Source organism: Gopherus flavomarginatus, chromosome 6 (genome assembly GCF_025201925.1).
Source record: "Gopherus flavomarginatus isolate rGopFla2 chromosome 6, rGopFla2.mat.asm, whole genome shotgun sequence".
Classification (NCBI taxonomy): domain Eukaryota; kingdom Metazoa; phylum Chordata; order Testudines; family Testudinidae; genus Gopherus; species Gopherus flavomarginatus.
The window spans coordinates 121304565-121320771 of record NC_066622.1 but is presented as its reverse complement, the minus strand read 5'-3'; the positions used below and the strand labels follow the sequence as shown (position 1 = coordinate 121320771).

General features: G+C 45.2%; 1 protein-coding gene across 12 annotated transcripts in view; it reads left to right on the top strand.

Moving 5' to 3' along the window:
• Positions 1-16207, top strand: part of TACC2 (transforming acidic coiled-coil containing protein 2) — a 235694-nt gene that overhangs the window by 101865 nt on the left and 117622 nt on the right. For all 12 annotated transcript variants that reach the window (XM_050958914.1, XM_050958913.1, XM_050958906.1 and 9 more), the window contains one exon: positions 8952-9077. In XM_050958914.1, coding sequence (XP_050814871.1) covers positions 8952-9077 — 126 coding nt within the window. The remainder of the gene's footprint in view (positions 1-8951; positions 9078-16207) is intronic.

Below are 16207 nucleotides of genomic sequence, written 5' to 3'. Positions count from 1 at the left end.
CTGTTAGTAAGCAGCTGGTTCTTAAACTGTGAAGTATTTTTCCTTTGAAAAATATTTCAGTCATGCTACCCATAAGCAGAATTTGGACGTAATTTTTAGTAGATCTCTTTAGTAGATTCCATTCGACCCAGAACTCAGTCAATAGTATGGAAAGAGGCCTTATTGATCACCCTGTGCAGAGTGTATGCTGAGATAAAGTTGTCCTGAAAGACTTCTTAGGAGTGTGAGGGACTTGCGGTGGTGGTAATCTGAAACGGGTGCATTAGGCTAGTATGGCTCTGATTTAAAAGAATTTCTGTTATGGAACTAGATGGAACTTTTTTGGGGTTCCCTTTATTATTAGTCTGATGTCCAGCAGTGTGGCTTTGTAATAAACTGCATCACTACTGTCTTTTCTGTTTCAAGAGGGGTTTCAAGTTGTACAGTTCATGACCTGTGTGAAAAGACTTGGGGCACATCTTCACTGGCAACATTCGGCAGCACTTTAACGTAGCTTGTGTAGTTGCGGCACAGTGCTGGGAGAGAGCTCTCTCTAAACCCCCCCAGTTCCACTAGGGGAATAGCTCCCAGCGCGCAGCTCCCAGAGTTTGGTGCTCTGTCCCCACTGGCACTTTGCAGTGTTGAAACTTGCAGGGCTCAGGGAGGTGTTTTTTCACACCCCCTGACAGATAAAGTTGCAGCACTGGAAAGTGCAAGTGCAGTCAAGCTCATGGCCTCCTGTTCTTAGGGAGACAGGTGTCTGTTGTTGTTGTCAGAATCAAAGAGATGCAAATGACTGAATGAGAATGGAAATGTAATCTGCTTCTTACCTCTACAGTTGGTCCCTCCAGGTTATGGAAGATTAAGGTACATCAGCATGGCAATGTGAGGAAGCTTTCAGAGCTATGACCCATGCTGTACTTTTTTGTGTACCTACTGAAGACTATTAGTAACTGTGTTGTCAATAATTATTATAATACTCAGCACTTACCTAGCTCTTTATACCACAAAGCAGTGTACAATGGTGAGCTAATTAGTTAAGCTTGCACACTTAGTGAATACTTAAAATCCATCAACTTCTTCCCCTTTGAAGGGAATGTTTCCCAAAAAGGAAGGTGCTCCACCTTGGGATTGTGTGAAAGATGAGATGGTGAGGTTGGATGGGAGACCACACATAGACCTCCCAGTTTTTCTCCAGAGGTTCAGCTTTCATTTAAAAAATAAACAAACCCCTGTTTCCATTGCCAAAGCAAACCTTTAAAATGTAAGGCAAGTATAATGAATGAAGACATATCTGCCTGAGTTTGCAAAGAGCCTAAAACAGTGGTTTTGAGGTCTGATGACATTCATTTCAATAGGCGCTAAAATGGATACCAATGATGATACTTTAAATATCAACAATGTTAACTATACTACAGCACATCAAAGCATGTAAGAAAGGAGAGGAAGTATCATCATGTTAAGAAATGCTACACCGGCATTTTCCAAAGCACGTGTAAGAGTGGGACCCCTTGAACTAACTGGGGGACATAGAGATGTAAATTAAGGTGTTTAGTCCTTTAATAGCCCAGCATTTAGCAGGCTTGTAGCAGAGGTGCAGCTAGTTTCACGTTTCTGGATGGGGCTTAGTTTTTAAAAATTTGTAAACACCCATTTAAGAAATGGCCTATGACCAACTGCAGAGATAACACCTAAGGTCAATATCCATTTTATTAATAAAAAAGATATACCCCCTTTTTCAATAAAGGCAAAGACACTCCTTTCTACCAACCAAACTAGAAAACTTTTGCATCTACAACATCTTGGCAAAACATTTCCTTCCAAGAGCTGATTCCTGAGGTGATATTAACCTGGGATAATGAGGATCTTTGTTCATCTAGCTTTCTAGCAATAGCCGCATAAAGATAATATTACACCTTTTAAAAACAGGCAAATGTGGTAGGTTGTTGTTTTGAAATTTAATTCAGCACAATGGGTCAGTTCTGCTCTCCTTGATATTGGTGTAAATTGAGGAAGACTCCACTGAAGTTACTGGGGGTTCTCTGTTTACACCAACATGAATGGATTCAGAATGTGACCATAAATACAATAGAAAATGAAAAGTAGGAGAAAACACTAGCTCAGTAAGGGACGCTATTGTAAGGACATCCTACACTTTTTAAAAAAGAAGGTTTACCAATTATTTTTCTCGTATGAGTCTGTTACTTTACGTTTTGGTTAAAAATATATGAAAATAATGATATGTTCAGATGGTAACTTTTGGACATTGCCAATATAATATTGCATCATTACAGTGCAGTTTAATTCCTTCTTGTGTCCTTTTAAACTAAACTGTACTTAGCAACTAGATCTCAGCTTATCTAAGGAAGGAACATTCTACTGGTAAAACATTTGTCAGGTTTGTTTTTGGTGTGAAATATTAGCATTTGGAATTATATCTGTCCATATGGTCATCTTCCAGCTATTACATGTAGGTTCATACCCTTTTCCTAGCATCAGGTTCTGGCTGAGTTGGCATGCACGAAGCTTCCATTCACTTGATATCAATGGGAGTAATATGGGCATGTTTCAGAGAGCAGAACTGGGTCAGAAATAGGGAGTCCAACTTAAAACTTAGGCTATGTCTACGCTCACACTTTTGTCGGAAATTTTTTTGTCAGTCAGGGGTGTGTGTGTGAAAAAAATACTCTCGTGACCGACATAAGTTTCATTGACAAAAGCGCCAGTGTGGACAGTACTGTGTTGGCAGGAAATGCTGTCCTGCTGACATAGCTACCACCGCTCATTGGGAGTGGCTTAATTACGCCCACAAGAGAGCTCTCTCCTGTTGGCACAGAGCGGCTATGTGGGCACCTTACAGCGGCGCAGCTGCTGCGGTACAGCTATTCCACTGTAAGGTCTGTAGTGTAGACATAGCCTTAGGCACTCTTGTTCAGGATCAATTGTCAATGCCCAGATGTGGAACTGGAGACCTCAGTTTACTAAGTGTTACTGAGCATTATTAGAAACATAGATAGCTGGGTTTATGATGACCGGGAGAACCATATGGTGACTTGCCTGCCTGGTGCGAAGGTTGCGGATCTCTCTTGAGACATCCAAACAGACTTATGTGTAGTGTTGGGGAGGAGCCGGTGGTCGTGGTACATGTGAGTACCAATGACATAGGGAAGGGTAGGAGAGATGTCCTGGAAGCCAAATTTCAGCTGCTAGGGAAGAGACTGAAATCCAGGACCTCTATGGTGGCATTCTCAGAAATGCTCCCAGTTCCACGCGCAGGGCCAGGTAGGCTGGCAGAGCTTCAGAGTCTCAATGCGTGGATGAGACGATGGTGTAGAGAGGAGGGGTTTACGTTCATTAGGAACTGGGGAAACTTTTGGGATGTGGGGAGCCTGTACAGGAGAGATGGGCTCCACCTAAACTAAAGTGGAACCAGACTGCTGGCACTAAACATTAAAAAGGTTGTAGAGCAGTTTTTAAACTAGGAGATGAGGGAAAGCTGACTTCTGCAGAGGAGCATGTGGATCAGACACAGACTTCTCTTAGGGGAGAGTCTGATGATAGTGAATCTCCAGGTTATGGTCAGGAACAGAGGACGGAAGAGGATAATGTAAGGGTCGGATCAGATGATAGACAGTCACATAAAAAAGAATCTGGCACATCAGAAGAGGGCAGACAAATAAACAGAGACAAGTTTTTAAAATGCTTGTACACAAATGCTAGAAGTCTAAATAATAAGATGGGTGAACTAGAGTGCCTTGTGATAAAGGAGGATATTGATATAATAGGCATCACAGAAACCTGGTGGACTGAGAGCAATCAATGGGACACAATCATTCTGGGGTACAAAATATATCGGAAGGACAGAACAGGTCGTGCAGGGGAAGGAGTGGCACTATATGTGAAAGTAAATGTAGATTCAAATGAAGTAAAAATCTTAAGTGAATCCACACATTCCACAGAATCGCTATGGATAGAAATTTCATGCTCTAATAAAAATATAACATTAGGGATCTATTATCGACCACCTGACCAGGACAGTAGTGATGATGCAATGCTAAGGGAAATTAGAGAGGCTATCAAAATTAAGAACCCAATAATAGTGGGGGATTTCAATTATCCCCATATTGACTGGGAACATTTCACTTCAGGATGAAATGCAGAGATAAAATTTCTTGATACTTTAAATGACTGCTTCATGGAGCAGCTGGTACGGGAACCCACAAGGGGAGAGGCAACTATAGATTTAATCCTGAGTGGAGCGCAGGAGCTGGTCTAAAAGGTAAATATAGCAGGACCGCTTGGAAATAGTGACCATAATACAATAACATTCAACATCCCTGTGGGGGGAAGAACACCTCAACAGCCCAACACTGTGGCATTTCATTTCAAAAGAGGGAACTATACAAAAATGAGGGGGTTAGTTAAACAAAAGTTAAAAGTTACAGTGACTAAAGTGAAATCCCTGCAAGTTGCAAGGGCCCTTTTTAAAGACACTGTAATAGAGACCCAACTTCAATGTATACCCCAAATTAAGAAATACAGTAAAAGAACTCAAAAAGAGCCACTGTGGCTTAACAACCATGTAAAAGAAGCAGCGAGAGATAAAAAGACTTCCTTTAAAAAGTGGAAGTCAAATCCTAGAGAGGCAAATAGAAAGGAGCACAGACGCTGCCAGCTTAAGTGCAAGAGTGTAATAAGAAAAGCCAAAGAGGAGTTTGAAGAATGGCTAGCCAAAAACTCCAAAGGTAATAACAAAATGTTTTTTAAGTACATCAGAAGCAGGAAGCCTGCTAAACAACCAGTGGGTCCCCTTGATGATCGAAATACAAAAGGAGCGCTTAAAGATGATAAAGTCATTGCGGAGAAACTAAATGGATTCTTTGCTTCAGTCTTCACGGCTGAGGATGTTAGGGAGATTCCCAAACCTGAGCCGGCTTTTGTAGGTGGCAAATCTGAGGAACTGTCACACACTGAAGTGTCACTAGAGGAGGTTTTGGAATTAATTGATTAACTCAACATTAATAAGTCACTGGGACCAGATGGCATTCATCCAAGAGTTCTGAAAGAACTCAAATGTGAAGTTGCGGAACTATTAACTAAGGCCATGGCTACACTGGCGCTTTACAGCGCTGCAACTTTCGCGCTTGGGGTGTGAAAAAACACCCCCCTGAGCGCTGCAAGATGCAGCGCTGTAAAGCCTCAGTGTAATCAATGCTGCAGCGGTGGGAGCGCGGCTCCCAGCGCTGCAAGCTACAACCGTAATGGATGTGGTTTACGTGCAGCACTGGGAGAGCTCTCTCCTAGCGCTGGCGCTCCGACTACACTCACACTTCAAAGCGCTGCCGCGGCAGCGCTTTGAAATGTCAAGTGTAGCCATACCCTCAGTTTTGTAACCTGTCCTTTAAATTGGCTTCGGTACCCAATGACTGGAAGTTAGCTAATATAACGCCAATATTTAAAAAGGGCTCTAGAGGTGATCCCAGCAATTACAGACTGGTAAGTCTAATGTCGGTACTGGGAAAATTAGTCGAAACAATAGTTAAGAATAAAATTGTCAGACACATAGAAAAACATAAACTGTTGAGCAATAGTCAACATGGCTTCTGTAAAGGGAAATCGTGTCTTACTAATCTCTTAGAGTTCTTTGAAGGGGTCAACAAACATGTGGACAAGGGGGATCCAGTGGACATAGTGTACTTAGATTTCCAGAAAGCCTTTGACAAGGTCCCTCACCAAAGGCTCTTATTTAAATTAAGCTGTCATGGGATAAAAGGGAAGGTCCTTTCATGGATTGAGAACTGGTTAAAAGACAGGGAACAAAGAGTAGGAATTAATGGTAAATTCTCAGAATGGAGAGGGGTAACTAGTGGTGTTCCCCAAGGGTCAGTCCTAGGACCAATCCTATTCAATTTATTCATAAATGATCTGGAGAAAGGGGTAAACAGTGAGCTGGCAAAGTTTGCAGATGATCCTAAACTACTCAAGATAGTTAAGACCAAAGCAGATTGTGATGAACTTCAAAAAGATCTCACAAAACTAAGCGAGTAGGCAACAAAATGGCAAATGAAATTTAATGTGGATAAATGTAAAGTAATGCACATTGGAAAAAATAATCCCAACTATACATACAATATGATAGGGGCTAATTTAGCTACAACGAGTCAGGAAAAATATCTTGGAGTCATCATGGATAGTTCTCTGAAGATGTCCACGCAGTGCGCAGAGGCGGTCAAAAAAGCAAACAGGATATTAGAAATCATTAAAAAGGGGATAGAGAATAAGACAGAATATATTATTACCCTTATATAAATCCATGGTACGCCCACATCTCGAATATTGTGTACAGATGTAGTCTCCTAACCTCAAAAAAGATATTCTAGCACTAGAAAAGGTTCAGAAAAGGGCAACTAAAATGATTAGGGATTTGGAGAGGGTCCCATACGAGGAAAGATTAAAGAGGCTAGGCCTCTTCAGCTTGGAAAAGAGGAGACTAAGGGGGGATATGATGGAGGTATATAAAATCATGAGTGATGTGGAGAAAGTGGTTAAGGAAAAGTTATTTACTTATTCCCATAATACAAGAACTAGGAGTCACCAAATGAAATTAATGGGTAGCAAGTTTAAAACAAATAAAAGGAAGGTCTTCTTCACACAGCACACAGTCAACTTGTGGAACTCCTTACCTGAGGAGGTTGTGAAGGCTGGGACTATAACACTGTTTAAAAGAGAACTGGATAAATTCATGATGGCTAAGTCCATACATGGCTATTAGCCAGGAAGGGTAAAGAATGGTGTCCCTAGCCTCTGTTCACCAGAGGCTGGAGATGGATGGCAGGAGAGAGATCACTTGATCATTGCCTGTTAGCTTCACTCCCTCTGGGACACCTGGCATTGGCCACTGTCGGTAAACAGATACTGGGCTAGATGGACCTTTGGTCTGACCCGGTACGGCTGTGCTTATGTTCTTATCTGCAATTCCCATTGACTTCTATGGGTGTTGGAGCTACTTGCCATTTCCCGAGGTTTTGGTCTTTATGGCCCAGATCCTCAATGATATTTACTCTAACTCCCATTGATTACAATGTAAGTTAGGTGCTTAAATACCTTTTGAGCATCTGGGCAAATCTGACAAAAGGACTCCACGATAAATTCTGAGGGCGTTGCTGTCTTGTGGTTTGTGGCAGTACAGTGACTCTGGTGACTTCACAGAAATAACTTCCTCAGAGAATACTCTTTCCTTATGGATTTGATAATGTTTTTGGTATATAACATTACTTTGATCCATCGCTCAGCGCTTACACACCAGAAAGTGTTAACAAGATTTTAGATCCAATTTGTGTCCTGCTGTGCATGGATATACTTGGTGTATATACAGGTATACTTGGTCCTGCCTCAGGGCTTGTCTACATCAGAAAGTTGCAGCGCTGGTGAGGGAGTTACAGCGCTGCAACTTAGGAGGTGTACTCATCTGCAGGGCACCACCAGCGCTGCAACTCCCTGTTTGCAGCGCTGGCCGTACTCCCGTTTTGTCTCGGGTGTAGAGGATCCAGCGCTGGTGATCCAGCGCTGGTAATCAAGTATAGACACTTACCAGCGCTTTTCTTGACCTCCGTGGAATAAGCAGGTATCCCAGCATACCTGAGGAAGCCTCTGGTAATCAAGCTGGTCTCCTTTCCCGGTTTGCTCTCTCGTTCCCCGAACAAGCAGGTCTCCTTCCCTGAGGTTTGCTGGGTGGTTCCGGGAACGCGAGAGCAAACCGCGGCGAAGCTGGTCTCCTTTCCCGGTTTGCTCTCTTGTTCCCCGAACCCCCGAGCAAGCAGGTCTCCTTCCCTGCGGTTTGCAGGGTGGTTCGGGGAACGCGAGAGCAAACCGGGAAAGGAGACCAGCTTCGCCGCGGTTTGCTCTCGCGTTCCCCGAACAAGCAGGTCTCCTTCCCTGCGGTTTGCAGGGTGGTTCGGGGAACGCGAGAGCAAACCGCGGCGAAGCTGGTCTCCTTTCCCGGTTTGCTCTCGCGTTCCCCGAACCCCCCTTGAAGCCGCCCAACAGCGCTGCAGTGTGGCCACATCTAACACCACTTGCAGCGCTGGTTGCTGTAAGTGTGGCCACTCTGCAGCGCTGGCCCTATACAGCTGTACTAATACAGCTGTAACAACCAGCGCTGCAAAATTTTAGATGTAGACATGGCCTCAGTGTGACTAGACAACCTCTAGAGGTACCTCCCAGCCCTACATTTGTATGATTCTGTGATATGCAAGAGGATGTGGGACAATGGCATAAGGAGCCATCCCATGTTCTGTGCCCCTTTGTTGTAGCCAGGCACAGTCCTGAGGTGTCCAGAAAATAAAGTGTGAAGTAACCAGAGTTGCTCTCCCTCTGGCAGCTAATGGAACTGGTAGCAGTGTGAGGAGAGAGTGGACTTTGTACCCTTTGCAAGGATGGCTGGAGCTGCTGCTACAGTGTTCACTCCCTGGGAGTTCCAGGAGGAATTCTGGCTGACTCAGTTTCTCCTAGTGCTCCCGCTACACCCCAGCCACTCCTCACTCTTGCTTATGCAGCTCTGCCTTGTTGGTTTGAAAAAAGTTCTTATGAATCTCAGCATAAGGAAATCTTGCCATTTCTATTGTCAGACACTAGTTTATTTTCCCATCCATTCTTAACATTGTAAGCAAAACTGGCGTTGTCTCACTATTATGCAATAAGGCAGCCTTTATGCAGGTCAAAGTCTTGCTGACTTCAAACAGGCATGTGCACACACAAAGGCTAGACAGTTGAGCCATGCACATCGGTGATTTTAAAAAAACTCTTTCCCTGCATTAGGTAATGCACATGGAAACATATACGTAAGGTTGCTATAGACTACCTATGCTAAACAATGTCTCCAGATGTAGGGATTAAAAGCAATTGTAATTCTATAAAGACCTCAAACTGTGCCATTTTTCCATCTCTCTCTCTCTCTTTTTTTTTTTATACAGTTCTCCTGTGCCAGGTGATGTCATAAAATTGGCTTCTTCCCCTGATTCTTCCAAACAACTGTTAGCTGATTCTCTGCCTTGTGAAAATGTTGCTGCTCTGGGTGCTGCTGAGCTGACTGCAGCAAGGTACAGTAAGGGACTCATTACAGTCATGGTGACGGAAAGCAACTGAAAACTTCCTTTTGTCAGGGAGTATACTAGCCACTGGTTTTGGGATAAGGGTATGTCTAGTACATCTAGATGATATGCTGTTTCAGTGCCTCTTCTTGGCAGCCTGTCACTGAAGCGTCTGTAGAGTCTATGCCAGAATTTAAAGCTGTCCCTCAAACAGAATCTGCAAGGAAAAGTGGCATATCCTTCCCCTGGGGCACAGCAATGGCTGGTAGAACAGACAGATGCAATTTATGCCTTTATTGACTTACACCTTTTTCTCAGCACAAGGTGAGTTGGCCCTTCATGTTTAGACCTTTTCTCCTAATATTTAAATTTGCCAGATTCTTTGCTGGAATGATGCTGATAGTAACAAAGTTAGTTATCTGGAGTGGATTGGAAATTCCAGTTTTTATTATATGCTACCTTTTTAGTGATGTGAGCAGATTACTGTTGCTCTTACCTATATTGTTTGCAGTTGAACTTTCAAGAAAGGAAGGGCAGAGAGATAGGAGTTCATGTTTTAAACTTTCAACACTAGATGTAGTTATAGGGTTAAATTTTCTTAAACATCTAAGTAATTTTCAAAAGTGACTTAGGCCCTAAGGAATCTACAGACACTGAATTTTAGGCTCCTAACTGCCTAATAATTTTGAAAATGGGACTAAGAGCTTGCCTATACTACAAAATTAAGTTGACCTGACTTATGTCAACATACAGCCGCTGCGGTAATTTCATCGCTTGTGCGTGTCCTCACTTTGTTTCTTGTGTCAGCAGCGTGCTCCTTCACCAGAAGTGTTTGCACCAATTGAACTTTCAGTGTGGGGCATTGTGGGACAGCTTCTGCAAGCCAGCAACAATCAATATAAGCAATGCAGTGTCTGCACTGAGACTGTATTGACGTAACTACATCGATCTTGGCTCTATACCTTGTGTGGAGTTAAGTCAGTGTAGCGCAGGGGTGGGCAAACTTTTTTGGCCTGAGGGCCACACTGGGGTTGCAAAACTGTATGGAGGACCGGGTAGGGGAGGCTGTTCCTCCCCAAACAGCCTGGCCTCCACTCTCTATTCGACCCCTCCCACTTCCCACCTCTTGACTGCCCCCCTCAGAACTCCTGACCCATCCAACCGCCCCTGCTCCTTGTCCCTGACCGCCCCTTCCCAGGACCCCCCCACCCAACTGTCCCTGGGACCCACCCCCTATCCAACCCTCCCTGCTCTCAGTCCTCTGACTGCCTCAACCCCTATCCACACCCGCGCCCCCTGACAGGCCCCTCCAAGACCCCATGCCTATCCACCCCCCCTTGTTCCCTGTCTCCTGACCCCTATTCACACCCCCGCCCCCAGACAGACCCCCCCCGGGACTCCCACTCTTATCCAACCCCCCCATCCCCTGACTGCCTCCCAGAACCTCCACCTCATCCAACCGCCCCCTCTTCCCTGTCCCATGACTGCCCCCCAGAACTCCCCACCCCTTATCTAACCCCCTGGCTCCCTTACCATGCCACTTAGAGCAGCTTGTCTGACAGCTGCGCTGCCCGGCCGGACCCAGACATGCTGCTGTGCTCAGGACTGGCGCCAGGGTTTCTCGTGCCCTAGGCGCACGGCCATTTCGCCGCCCCCCGCGCTGATCCCGCAGCTTCGGTGGAGCTGCCGCAGGCATTCCTGTGGAGGGTCCGTTGGTCCATGGCTCTGGTGGAGCTGCTGCAGGCATGCCTGCGGGAGGTCCATCAGAGCCGTGGGAGCAACCGACCATCCGCAGGCATGACTGCGGCAGCTCCACTGGAGCCGCAGACCAACGGACCCTCTGCAGGCATGCCTGTGGCAGGTCAACCGGAGCCACCTACCGCCCCCCCGGCAAAATGCCGCCCCCTCAATAATCCTGGCGCCCTAGGCGATTGCCTAGGCTGCCTAAATAGTAGCGCCGGCCCTGGCTGTGCTGTTCAACAGGAGCGCACAACCCCACCACCCAGAGTACTGCCCACGAAGGTGCGGAGAAGGAGGGACAGTAGTTTGCCCACCTCTGGTGTAGAAGGTGTTAGTCAGAAGGAGTGAAATTTTAGTGTAGACACTTACATAGTTAGGTCGACATAAGCTGCTTTGCCTTTAGTGTAGACCGGGGTTAGGCTCCTAAATCACATTGACATTTTGAAAATTTAACCTGTCTTTTTTTCCCTCTGCTATTTCAGATACTATATTACTTTGGGCTTGTCTACATCAGAAAGTTGCAGCGCTGGTGAGGGAGTTACAGCGCTGCAACTTAGGAGGTGTACACATCTGCAGGGCACCACCAGCGCTGCAACTCCCTGTTTGCAGCGCTGGCCGTACTCCCGTTTTGTCTCGGGTGTAGAGGATCCAGCGCTGGTGATCCAGCGCTGGTAATCAAGTATAGTCACTTACCAGCGCTTTTCTTGACCTCCGTGGAATAAGCAGGTATCCCAGCATACCTGAGGAAGCCTCTGGTAATCAAGCTGGTCTCCTTCCCCGGCTTGCTCTCGCGTTCCCTGAACCCCGAGCAAGCAGGTCTCCTTCCCTGAGGTTTGCTGGGTGGTTCCGGGAAGGCGAGAGCAAACCGGGGAAGGAGACCAGCTTCGCCGCGGTTTGCTCTCGCGTTCCCCGAACAAGCAGGTCTCCTTCCCTGCGGTTTGCAGGGTGGTTCGCGGAACGCGAGAGCAAACCGCGGCGAAGCTGGTCTCCTTCCCCGGTTTGCTCTCGCGTTCCCCGAACCCCGAGCAAGCAGGTCTCCTTCCCTGAGGTTTGCTGGGTGGTTCCGGGAAGGCGAGAGCAAACCGGGGAAGGAGACCAGCTTCGCCGCGGTTTGCTCTCGCGTTCCGCGGACCACCCTGCAAACCGCAGGGAAGGAGACCTGCTTGCTCGGGGAACGCGAGAGCAAACCGCGGCGAAGCTGGTCTCCTTCCCCGGTTTGCTCTCGCGTTCGCCGAACCCCCGAGCAAGCAGGTCTCCTTCCCTGCGGTTTGCAGGGTGGTCCGCGGAACGCGAGAGCAAACCGGGGAAGGAGACCAGCTTCGCCGCGGTTTGCTCTCGCGTTCCCCGAACAAGCAGGTCTCCTTCCCTGCGGTTTGCAGGGTGGTTCGCGGAACGCGAGAGCAAACCGCGGCGAAGCTGGTCTCCTTCCCCGGTTTGCTCTCGCCTTCCCCAAAACCCCTTGAAGCCGCCCAACAGCGCTGCAGTGTGGCCACATCTAACACCACTTGCAGCGCTGGTTGCTGTAAGTGTGGCCACTCTGCAGCGCTGGCCCTATACAGCTGTACTAATACAGCTGTAACAACCAGCGCTGCAAAATTTTAGATGTAGACATGGCCTTTAATTCACAATAGGGAGAATTGAGGTTGAAAAGAGGCAAGTTAAACAAAACTCTTCCTAACAACTTATGGGTGATTAGCATATGTTTTTGGGGAGATAAGGATGAGAAGTTAGGGATTTCTTCCTGCTGTCACTGCAAGGATCTTAATTAATATGCAGATTTCATGGATGGCTTCTTTACAAACGTAATTGGTTACTGTTTACACTGAAGTAGGCTTCCTCATCATTATGATTCTGAATTTCTACCATAATGATGAGCTTTTTAGAAAGAGAATGAACTGTTAATGGTTGAAGCTATGAGCATCTTTCTGATAGCAGCAAAATAAGAAAGGGTTACAACATCAGTTTCAGCAGCATCTACAAATGCTGCCTTTGGGTGAATGTTTAGTTTGTGCTCCTACAGAGACAATCAGACAGGTCTACAGTGCCAACTAGCTGTTATTTTAGAAAGAATTCAAGAAGAGCAATCTCCTGTGGTATCTTCATTATTATGAAAACCTCATGAACTCCTGTAAGTCAGAGGTATGTCTGTCTTCCTCCCATGGATGCTAAGTTTAAGGTTAATTGTATCAAATAGAAGAAATGGTTTAATAAGATTTTGACATGAGGGAGGGGTTACCCTTTTTTTGATGTTAGATTGATTTTTCTCATTTCTTCCCAGAAGTTACTGTCACAGACTTTCATGTTAACATGATTTAATAGGAGTATTATTGCTTAATACTATAATTATTTGTGATTGCCCCAGTCTATGCTGGGTAGCTGTGCAAATTTTCTGCTGAGGAGTACAGTGTGTAGGGATCAGTTTAGTCTGGGCTAGACTTGATCTCTGTATAATGTCACTGTGGAAGGTGCAAGGATATCAGCAGTGATTCACCACACATTGTTGCAGGAGTTAACAAAATGGCAGCTGGGGATAGAAGTATTTAGCATGAAACTAGAAATCCCTTCAATCCATTGCCAAAGTGCATTAAAAGGCAGGTGAGTAATACACTGAGCAATTAGAGTGAACCTGTAACCAGAGAACTTTATTAAACTCAGTGTTCTTAAAAAATCACGGCACAGGTTGGTTCTTGTTGAGATGGATTGATAAGAAGAGAAAATAAGAACAATGATGAGTTTAGCCATCAAAGCTAAGTTATATTCTTTGTACCTGTATCAGAGGGGGAGCCGTGTTAGTCTGGATCTGTAGAAAGCAACAAAGAGTCCTCTGGCACCTTATAGACTAACAGACGTATTGAAGCACAAGCTTTTTGTGGGTGAATACCCACTTCATCAAACGTATGTGGTCCACCCACGAAGGCTTATGCGCCAATACGTCAGTCAGTCAGTCAGTCACCTTAGTCTATAAGGTGCCACAGGACTCTCTTTCTTTGTACCTGTCTGCCTGTTATTCTTGGCAACTTTCATTCCCTGCATCTGAAGAAGTGAGGTTTTTTACCCACAAAAGCTTATGCACAAATAAATCTGCTAGTCTTTAAGGTGCCACCAGACTCCTTGTTGTTTTCATTCCCTGCTATTTGCTAACAATATATTTGTCTTGCCTGGGCACTTGGCAGTGTCATGGCGATAGATCTGCTATAACTTCTGTGAGTGTCACCTGTGAATGTCACTCCTGGAAGAAGAGTGTTCAAACTCAGTGTGGCTGGAGCTCACTTCTTAAACTCTCATTCCAAACAAACAAAAGCAAGGCAGTACAAATCTCATACTGGTATAAAACAAACAATATCATTAAACTTAACTGGATTACTCTGGATTTAAAACGTGTAAATTAGATCAGAATCAGATGCTTCTTGACGGAGGAGGATGTTTAAAACAACAGAGCAAAATGTTTGTTACATTTATCATTTAGTGGTGTCTCACCTTCTATCACCCTCTGTTATGCGTAATTTATGCTTGCTTATTTAGCCGAACAAAGCCACGTTACTGCTGTTGCTTTTGCAGCATTTTGTATAGAATTATTCCACAGTTGCTTTTTGATATTACTTTGAAAAGTTTTTTCAGTGCACGTACACACAGTGTCTGCCTCCTATCCCTTATTATTCTGTTCAAAACTTAGTGTATTGCAAGACAGATGGCTCAGTGCTGTTCCACTTTAGCAGAAATCAAATCAAATTACAAAGCACCTTTTTGGTTGACTTATATATAGTTGCTTTTGCTTCCATGTGTATGTTTACCCATAAGGGATGTCTTAGAATTCAGATAGAGTGCACTTTGACAGGAAAAATAATGAAGCATATAAAGTAGGGGTCAGTTTGTGCTTAATGTCTTCCAGATGGCAGTGTGTAATATGAGATCAGATACTGTCCCTCCATCTGTCCAGTCAAGAAATTATGTCTTTGTTTTGGTCCTTGAGAGCAGCTTTCTTCCCTACCCTCTTCCAGTGATAACATATTGATCAGAGAGCGCACCACATGGTCTGGCCCATGTAAGTGGGTTTTATTTACCAGACCCATAGAATAGTGTCTTAACACTAAACAGGTAATGAGTTCACCAACTGTTCTGCCAAGCCATTTCCATTCCAGACATAAAACAGCCCTCCTCCCCCACCCCCCCCCACCAGTCCACATAAACGTGCTTCATGAGGAGATAGTTTGGCTGTATTTACTAATCCAAGGGCAAACCTTCCAACTGCTGTGAAGTGCAAATGGTCTTAGTAGCAACAGTGCCACTGTGCATAGGAAAGACTTTGGAGAGGCTGTGGAGCGGGCTAGGGAGGTCAGGGACATCCCCAGTATGGTGCAGAGCCCAGAGAGACAGACCAAGGGATTTGATGCTATGAAGATCCTCTAGACTTTTCCACCTATGAAAGAGAGCTGTTCCCTAGCCATTAAATTGGTGTGGCAGCTGCAGACCTACATCGCTGTTGCTTCACAGCTTGAGGAGGAAAGTTCCTTCTCCTTTGGCATTTCCCAGCATCCAGCCCAGTTGCTGAAGCTGAGCAAGGGGAAAATAATGGATACAAAATATACAGTAAGTATTTAAAAATATTAAAAGGCAAGTGAGATTGGTGGATCTCAGCTATGGGAGCTAGGAAATCGTTTGCTCTAAGCCAGGCTATGACTCGCTGTGAGGCCTCAGAAAAGATCAATTAATCTCTCTACCTCAGTTTTCTCATCTGCAAATTAGATGTTAGTCGGGGGTGTTGTGTCAAATTGAGTTCCTGGTGTGGAAGCTGACTCTGCATGTGAATCAGGCAACCGCGAGGGCGTGAAATATGAGTGATGTTCATCTGTGATGGTGGTATTAAAATATACTAAGGGCAGCACAGTTACACAGAGAAGTAGGCATGGCCTAATTGCAAAATATGCCCACACAGCAAAGGCCTCTTGGGGATTGTTCCTCACTGCAATCTGTACAGGAACAGGGGAATCTAGCAATAGAGGCTGTCAGGAAGTTTTGTTCAAAATTTTTTTTTTACAAAAAAAACCCCAGAGTTTGAAAAACATTTGTTTTCTGATAAGCTTGGCTCAGTAGGTTAATGATTGTGGAGGCAGGAGTTTAAAAAGCTCTGGGAGCTGCAGTGGACAGCTGGTGTCTCTGGAGGTGTTTTAGCTAGACCTAGTGGGCATGCTGCCAATTTGCTTTGAGACTAAAACAGTTTCATACTGAATCATGTTTCAGTAATGACTGTTGAGTTCTAACGTCGGCACTGCAAATTTGGGGTTGTGAGCTGGTGCAGATGCTGCGTGAAAGTCAGAGTTGCACCGTGGTCAAACTGGAGGGTTGGGTGAACCTATTTACTTTAGACGCTGAAGGTATGTCTATACTGCAGCTGGGTGTGA